Source organism: Labrus mixtus, chromosome 21 (genome assembly GCF_963584025.1).
Source record: "Labrus mixtus chromosome 21, fLabMix1.1, whole genome shotgun sequence".
NCBI classification, from domain to species: Eukaryota; Metazoa; Chordata; class Actinopteri; order Labriformes; family Labridae; genus Labrus; species Labrus mixtus.
In genome coordinates, this window is record NC_083632.1 from 21,895,402 (window position 1) to 21,904,735 (window position 9,334).

At 39.5% G+C, this 9,334-nt stretch overlaps 1 protein-coding gene across 1 annotated transcript; it reads left to right on the forward strand.

Moving 5' to 3' along the window:
* The first annotated feature begins 288 nt into the window (after positions 1–288).
* On the forward strand, positions 289–8,455 carry LOC132954967 (cAMP-dependent protein kinase type I-alpha regulatory subunit). The gene is made up of 11 exons (XM_061027533.1): positions 289–447; positions 1,994–2,209; positions 3,033–3,203; positions 3,891–3,982; positions 4,073–4,134; positions 4,237–4,283; positions 4,370–4,528; positions 4,674–4,734; positions 4,922–5,043; positions 5,354–5,435; positions 5,930–8,455. The coding sequence occupies exons 2-11, from the start codon at positions 2,036–2,038 to the stop codon at positions 6,100–6,102; spliced, it is 1,143 nt and encodes a 380-aa protein (XP_060883516.1). The 5' UTR covers positions 289–447; positions 1,994–2,035; the 3' UTR covers positions 6,103–8,455.
* Positions 8,456–9,334: the final 879 nt, after the last annotated feature.

A 9,334-nucleotide genomic window follows, 5' to 3' on the forward strand; every position in this document is an offset into this window, starting at 1 on the left:
ACTTCCTGGGTTCCCTTTTCAGACTTTTCTGTTTCTCCAATTCATCTGTCCCCGAAATGACCCTCATGTTGGTAAGTTTATGCGCTATACAGTGAAACGGTGAATGCATCTCTAAAGTCAAAGTGTGAGATTCAGATTATTGGTGTAATTTATAATCAGATAACAATCGATTTTCTTTTTTTTATTTATTTCTGAACTATGTCCTTGACGTCACGGCTTCCGTGCGCCCCCTTTAAGGTTGCCAAGGGTTACGGGCTCACATGTCAGAACGGGGAGAATTGACGTCAGTGACGGCTGCTGATTGGTTCTCAGCCGTATCCGGTGGGGCAGCGGTCCAGGGCTCGGAAAAAAAATCGAAGCGGAGAGGATCTGGTAACGGTACGCATTGAGAAATAACCCCCATCCCGAGTCGCTAACCAAGGGCTCGGCAGGAATTTACATTTTCTTGTGAGTATTCTCGCTGTTTATCAGCACACGGATAGCATGACCTCCGCACAGCTCTAAATGTGTTTCCTCCGTCTCTCGTTTGTTTATGATAGAACTCAAGATGGCGTCATTTGAGGAGAGCTTTGCCTTTGCACGGCGCTAGCAAGCTATGCATCAAACTAGACACTCTCAAGAACACAACGTAGGCCTGTTGTAGTCAAGAAAAACTCCAAAACATTCCTTTATCACTTCTATTTGGTGTTATTTTGTTGTAAGAATAATGTGTAGGTTGCATTTTTTGCAATAGTCCCGTTTGCTGTGAGATACTTGGCTGCAGCCGTCAGAAGCCTTCCTGACCTAGACAGTGTTACAGTCAGGACATTAGCTTTACTCTGTTTCTACAGGCGAAACCATTCACTTAATGTGTTGACCATTAGACTCACAATAGTCATTTATCATCCAACAAAGCCCGTTATCGCTTGTTGAGCAAGGTCATTTGTGCATCTCAGCGTTTCCTCTACTTAAATTGACAGACAGCCCGCTTCTCAATATACAGAGCAGGCGGTGCTGCATCTCTCTCAAATCATTAATCTCATGCTAATTGAATGCTTTCACTAGTTTAGATTTACATGTAATAAAAGTCACTACCACCTGCTTTCACATCAGTATAACGTGTCGCCTTTATCTTCTTGTTGTAGGTTTACATTGAAACAAGCCTGCCAAGTTTCCGCTGTGGTATTAGTTAGTTGCATAAAGGATGTTGTGGCGTCATCTTTGATATCATGGCTTGTAATTTATGTTTAACCACGCCAGATTAGAAATCATCATGTTAATCTGATGAACATGCAGAAAAAACACTTGCAGCAGGGACAGGAAGGATCTGCCTGTTAGTCCTGTTCGTCTGTCCACTCCACAGGTTCTCTTTTTCACTCAATTACTTATCTGAACTATGCTGGGTACATCAGGGCTTTGCAGGCCTTCCTGTTTTAGACTGCACAGCTAGATCAAGCTATCTGAAGAAGCTTACCACATGATCTGTCAGGCTGTTTTGCTCAGCAGCAGTGTTGTGACCTTCTGCATGTTTTTATGGTTTGTGGTGTCTTTCACAGTGGGTTGATTCATAGGCCTCTTTTTGAACCATTCATCTTATATTAGGGCCGTGGGTATGATACTGTGTCCCTGATAGAAAGCTTCATTCAGGCTGGTGAAAAAGGAAAGCTGTTTTGAGTAAATAAGCCATGCACTGACAGCAGGCCTGTCCTAGTTTGTTGTCTGTGGTCAGATATGTGTGATCACATCATATGACCAGCTTCCTCTCCTGACACTGAGAAGCACTCAGGCTCCTTAGTGCCAGAGCAACCCCCCCCCCCCCCCCCAATCTCTCAGTGCCTTCTCACTCAGGCTCTATTTTTCTCACATTCTAATGCTTTTTTTTTGTCTGTCCATTTTACAACACGACACACAACTAGTACCCTGCTCTTGTTTTTTGTTCCAGTAAATCCATGTTGGCTTTTTGATGGCCTGAATTAATTCCCTCATTTCCCTCGTTACTGTTCACTCCCTCCAGTACAAAGGTTAGAGGTCACAGAGCAGGGTCGCCGTTGTCGTCATGGCATCTGGAAGTACGAGCAGCGAGGAGGAGCGGAGCCTGAGAGAGTGTGAGCAGTACGTGCAAAAACACAACATTCAACAGCTGCTGAAGGACTGCATTGTCCAGCTGTGCACCTCCAGGCCAGACAGGCCCATGGCCTTCCTCAGGGAGTACTTCGAGAGGCTGGAGAAGGTGTGTATGTGTGTGTGTGTGTGTGTGTGTGTGTGTGTGTGTGTGTGTGTGCTTCTATGGTTTTCCGTATTGGTCAGTGAACAGTAAACAAATGATCTGACATTGATAGCTTATCATCGCATACTCTCATTCTTCTTAATGTCTCATAAAAAGTTATCATTTGACCTTTTTTGAGTATTTTTAATTACATTGAGTCAGACTATATTTTTATTTTTATTTAACCGAGAATATGTCAAATAATTATAATATAATAACAATAATAATAATAATAATTATAATAATAATTTAACTGTTTTTTTAGTTTTAAAAATCAACCTACCAGTAATTAGATTTCTAAAAACACTCGGTTCACACTTAAAAACAGTTGAAGTCCTTCTGCGCATTTGTGTCCATCGTTTTATTATTTTCTCATTTGAATCTTTTCTGAATTGTTTTTTACCAACTGTGCAAAGTTAACAATCACTACATTACAAAATTCTTAAAGTGCAGAATCAGTAGCACAAAGATTCATTATTTCAGTTAAAATTAAAAAGAATGGAAAGGACAAACCTACTGCAAGAACATAAACAAATAAAGTTTTAAATTAAAGCACAACAACCACATTTATTTCAATCACTAATAACAGCATTGAATAATGTCATAAAACTGATAAAAAATAAAACAATTAAACTGATAACATCAATATTTGTCTGCGTATGTAAAGATGAACTTTTTGTTGCATTCATACGATGTGCTCTTTAAAAACTTCTCGATTACTTGAATGTATTAGTTCTAAACCTTGATGGCTGTTGGTCTCTTGACATTCATCCCTGCCTTGGTCCAGGAGGAGGCCAAACAGATCCAGAACCAGCAGAAGGCCAGCAGTTCCCGCTCAGACTCCCGTGATGAGGAGGTGTCTCCTCCCATGAACCCTGTGGTTAAAGGTCGCCGGCGGAGAGGAGCGTTCAGCGCAGAGGTCTACACGGAGGAGGACGCTGCCTCCTACGTCAGAAAGGTAGACACACAGGCAGCCATGACAGCTGCAAGAAGTTTGCAATATTTAGATCTACATCAACAATCATATGCTGTCAGTATTATTTAAAATATATTTTGAGACGTTAATCGTTAATACTTTTTTAAATTGCATTGGTCAGGTGCTATTTTGTCCCTTAAGGCGCACAGTAGCTAAGATAACCCTACAACAGCCTCTCCCTGTAGGCACAGTGATGGATAAGAACAACATCTCTGCACCTTTGAATGACTCATTTCAGTTAAAATGACGAGTCAAAAGTTATTATCCATCTTGTGACATCAAACATTGAACTTTTTTGCCGTCGTCGTTAACTGTTTTTATTGACTTTTTGATCCGTAAAATGTTCCTTTTTTCAGTCGTTGAGTTAATGCTGTAACCTTCGGTTTGCCACAGTTTCCTTTCAAAATAAAAGCAGGTTCGTATCCAAACAGGAAGTAAAGGACCCCCCCTAGCTTTACACAAAAAAAATAAAAAAAAATAAAAGCATAAAAGAAATGTTTTGAAATATGAAATAATGGAATTTAAAACATGTGGTTAACCGTGATTATGTATTGAATTTCAGCTATCGATCGTGATTTTAAGAAAGGAATCGTCAGACAGCCTGAGTTAATAATTGTCAGTGTGTAAAAAAAGTCTTTACACAACATCTCTGTGTTGTTGTTTTTTAAGGTTATTCCAAAAGACTACAAGACAATGGCAGCGTTGGCCAAAGCCATTGAAAAGAACGTTCTCTTCTCACACCTGGACGACAATGAGAGGAGGTACTCACCCTAAACACTTTTTGTTTTTTTTTAATATAATTTGAGTTTTGATAATTGTGTTACTGATCAACCTACCTTTCTCTCTTTCAGCGACATATTTGATGCAATGTTTCCAGTCACCTACATCGCAGGGGAAACTGTCATTCTGCAGGGTAAGATTACATCTTTTTTTTAGAGTTAATAAAAAACAAACACTCATCAACATCTGTAGATCGTTTCTTTGTGATGCCTACAGTAATGTTTTGTGCATCCAGGTGATGAAGGGGACAATTTCTATGTTATCGACCAAGGGGAGATGGACGTGAGTAACTGATCTCAGATTTTTAGAAAGCAATTACCAAAAAATCTCCTCATAATAAGACACCGTCTTCCCTGTTAATCTCTCAGGTGTATGTTAACAATGAATGGGTGACCAGCATCGGGGAGGGTGGCAGCTTTGGAGAGCTGGCCCTGATATACGGCACCCCGAGGGCGGCCACAGTCAGAGCCAAGACCAATGTGAAGCTGTGGGGCATTGACAGAGACAGCTACAGGAGAATACTCATGGTGAGGAGATGTGTTCATAATGTAGAGAAAGACAACTGTTTGAAAAGCTGCATAGTGGAATGTTTGACATTCATGTGACCAAAAGTGTTTCGCCCCTGAGGTCATTTTAACTTATTAACACTAAATATTATTATCTGTCTTTCAGGGAAGCACTTTGAGAAAGAGGAAGATGTATGAGGAATTCCTCAGGAAAGTGTCCATTCTAGGTGATTTTTTTTTTTTTAAACCAGCCTCACACACAAATCTAAAAATAGAACAAGAGAAGCTGAGATTCAAAATAACCTGAAAAGAATATGTAAAAATAACTTGCTTCAAAACCAAGCTAATAACAGATTCAGCTTCATCACAGGAGATTTCTGTCACTTCACCTGATCCCTCTCCTCTTCTTCTCAGAGTCTCTTGATAAATGGGAGCGTCTGACGGTCGCTGACGCCTTGGAGCCCGTCCAGTTTGAGGACGGACAGAAGATTGTTGTGCAGGGAGAGCCCGGAGATGAGTTCTTCATCATCTTGGAGGTAAAACTTTTTTAAAAACAATTAACAAGGAAATAAAGCAGAACTAGCAACAACTTAAATAATACAGTATAAGAAGCTATTACAATATATAATGTACAAAAGGTGCAAAATGCCATTCATCTCGAGCGCATTGTGGTGTCCTCATGCTCCAGCAGTGATGGAAAGAAAGATTTTCTATCTGTAGCAGGTTCCTTTTTATTTAGTTAAGTTAATGTTGTTACTGTCACTCTAACTCACCACTGACCACTAGGCCACCAGTGCCCTACTCATACGCATGAAGTCAATTATATTCATTTATGTGTTTTTTCAGGGTTCTGCAGCTGTGTTGCAGCGTCGCTCAGAGAATGAGGAGTTTGTGGAAGTGGGGAGGTTAGGACCATCTGACTACTTTGGTAAGTACTGAAGCATTATCACTGCTCATTTTTATTTCATTCAATCAGAATCAGATTTATTGTCCAGGTATGCTTACACACACAAGGAATTTAACTTAGGTGAACTGTGCTCTCTTATGTACAGGTACAACATTAAATATAAATAAACATAAAAAGAAAAGACTAATATTTACATGACTAAATATGAAACAGTGCAGTGGTGAATAGTGCAAAAGATGCTGAAGTAACATGTAAAGTAAAATGCAGTTATGTGACAGATGGGTCAATTAAGATGTCAATTACAGTATTTACATAAATAAGTGTGCTTATATTGATCATTTAAATTAAATAATATATATATACATATATGTGTATTCACAGTGACATTCAATGCATTCATGTTACTTTTGTGGTACTGTGTATTGACAATCTCCAAAGTTCATGTTGCATTCGTCTGGATCTTAGTTTTTTTTATAGGTTTTAAGCTGCTTTGTGTGTGTTTGTGTGTTCTCCAGGTGAGATTGCTCTGCTGATGAACCGCCCCCGTGCCGCCACTGTGGTCGCCCGTGGCCCGCTGAAGTGCGTCAAGCTGGACCGGCCTCGCTTCGAGCGCGTCCTGGGTCCCTGTTCAGACATTCTCAAACGCAACATCCAACAGTACAACAGCTTCGTCTCGCTGTCCGTCTGAAGGGGGGCGTCCTTTCTCTCCTCCACCTTCTCTCTCTCCCTCCACCTTTCTCCCTCCTTTTAGACCCAGGGTCCACCAATGCAATTTGCTTTTTTTGGCACTTTCTTCTTCTTTCTGTTCGCTTTTCTCCCTGTTTTTTTTTCTTTTTTTCTCAGTTTTCCACACAGAGATTGTTTTAATGTTACCACCTGTCACACTGAGGTGACGTTCAGCCATTCACCAGCGCTTGTTCCAGCTGCTGTAAGCTACCTTGTAGGCACAGTTACATCACATGTTACCTATGTTGTATATGTATTTGCTGGTTACGCTTTCTTTTTTAGACTGAAACACAGAGCAGGATTGTTCAGAGATCTGGAAGATATTAGGGTCTCAGACTGATGAGACAGGACAATCAACCTTTACATGGCGCTTTGGGGGATTTTTTTTTTTTTTTAACAGATTTGTGTTGTAGATTGATGTGAAAAGAGGACTGCTTCTCCCTGTTACAGTTTCCTTTTTGCTTGATTAGATAAAGAGCGTTAAGCAGAAATTAGAAGCTGCAGGAAGTATGTGATTGCATCAAATTTAGCTTTTTAGATTTCAGCTGTACTATCTTTGTTTTTATTTTTCCTTTTGACTGATATGATGTCACTTGATGAGTCTGATTTGCTTATTTCCAGAAAGCTCTGAGAACTTTTAATTTTGATTATGCAGCTACCAGGCTAGTGCCAAATTTTGATTCTCGTCACATCGCAAGGATGCATAGCCGTGGAAAATGCAAGTGCGTGTTCTCTTCCCTGTCTATCTGAAGCTCTAAGCAGAACGTAGTTATTACCCTTATTGTCCTCTTAATCAGTAGAACAACCATACAAGTACTGCCTTGACTACTCTGAGGGACAAAATATAACAAAGAAAGTAAAAAAAAAAAAGAGTATTAAATGTATTTCAGTATTCAATTTTTGAGTATATACCAAATAACTTGGTCACTCTTCTGCTATGGTTTGTAATCAAAAATGTTATTATAGTATAGTTAAAATGATCATAGTTATATTATTATTATTAACTTAATGATGAACTTATGGTTTGGAGTGATGGTGATCTTAAAAAAAATATGTTTAACTGTCTTTTGTAAACACTTATTTTTCCATAAATTCTATTTTAGGTGTCCAGTGCCACAAAGTAAAAAAAAAAAAAAAAAATCTTGTCAACTAGACAAAACCAGTATGTAATTGTATTGTGTAAAAAGCGTCATGGGTTTTTAAGCTAGATCATATGGGGTTAATTACAGGTTTATTGAAGTGACGTCTTGAGCGGAGATTGTTTCATGGAATTCAGGACACGAGAAGTATTTATGTGTGAAAGCATCACAGGCGAGCAGATATTTATTTGAAAACTAGTGTCATTGCTTATTGCCTGTTTGAAAAGATAGCTGTCTTTTCATCAGAGTAGCTTGTGATCTGTTCTCTATGCTTACTTGGCATGATGTTTTAGGCATCCAGTGATCTGGTATGAATGGAAGCGTGTATTGAGAAAAAAAAAAAAAAAGCTTGCCCTGCAGCTGCAGGAAATTTGTTAAATATTTGGTTTGCTACTCCCTAGCTTAACTGCTTCACAACTATTTAATGGCATCAAATGTTACCTCTGTTTGTTTTTTATTATTTCTAAGATCTTTTACCAAATCACACAAAATGTTGACTTCTGGATCAAAGGCTTAAATCTTCATTCCTGCCTCACTAGCTGTTATCAGAAGCATTCATGCTGTCTGTTTTTGTCTCAATCGGAGCCCTTTTATGAGCTCACTATTGAGGTGTTCGTGTTTGTACGTCCAAAAAGATTTGAGTTTTTGTGCCGATTTCAGGGTAGTCAGGTTAGTGAGAGTTTTTGTGAATGGAAATGAGTGGATATTTTTCTTTTAACTGATCATCTTCATCTCCCCCTCCTTAACTTAAGAAGATATTCTATTGGGTTTGGTTACATGTGGATTTATGTCCATTGACCAAAAATCCCATTTATCCTGATCCATAGGAAGTTCAGTGGCAAAGGTTTGTCTCACCCTTTGTCCAAATAAAGTTTTCATGTAAATAGCAACATCGTCAGATTTTAGTCCAGAATTGTTTTTAACCACACTGCAATCGTCCCGGTTTGCCTTAGCTTACCTAACCTGGGCTAACAGTAGTTGTCAGTCACTCCTGCTAGCCCGATCTTCAGTGAGTTTTGTTCGGCCTGCAGTGCAGAGAGCTGCGGGCGATCAGAGGACCATTCTTTTTCTATTCTACCCTGTATTCAGTTTGACCTCCTGTATGTGCAAAGATGTTTATCCTTTTGGTATAGATTGTTCCAGATGGCAATTTAAGCAATAAAAAAGTAAAAAATATTACAACCTTGTCTCCAGTTATGTTTGATTTCTCTTTACAGCGTTACATGTGACTATAATCTTACAAGGGGGTTTCAGGTCAGGGTCCTGGTGAACTCATATCTTACTATCACTATTGAAAGCTTTACTACTTTGAGGTACAGACTGTAAAATGGCCCTGAAAACAAATGTAATGTGACATCTGTCCACCAGAGGGAGACATGTCGGCTTTAAGTGCAGGAAAAGCCTCGTGATAAATGCTGTTTATTTCTGAACCAACACACGTGAACTATATTTAGAAGAACATTTCATTCACTTGTAGGAACAGCATTTTTTTTTATTTTAGACATACAATAAGTTTCAAAACTTGAGTGCCTAATTAATAAATGCAAAGACAGACCTCCAGGTTTAGATGAGTTAGATGTTACATTTATTAGAATTAGGTTTTTGAATTTGAGCTGTCAGGCATAACAAGGTGGAGATGGCAGAAGGTGAGGGTGGCCTGCAGAAGCTGGAAGCATGGGCAGGAATACTTGTCCCAGTTTGCACTCAGATGTTGTATTTGTTAACACCTCCTTCAGAAAGTGGAAATCTTCTGTTGAGGTTCTCTGCCTTCTTCTGCAACTTTTGCCAACAACTTGTAGCCAAGTCCATCTGAAGGTTGTGGCCTCCACCATACACCACGAGCAATCACTTGCTGCCCTAGCCAAGGAAGTGCTGCTCCTGCTTCAACTTGGACTTTCTGGCAGCATGTTGTCGTACCAGCCTCCACATCCTGCCTCTCACATATACAGTATACAGATCTTTCTCAGAGCAGAGTTATTGCCGAACCCTGCACTTTAAGTCTGCACACTTCCTCTTCTAACCTGCACACTTACCTGAAACGTGTTCCTGAGGTAT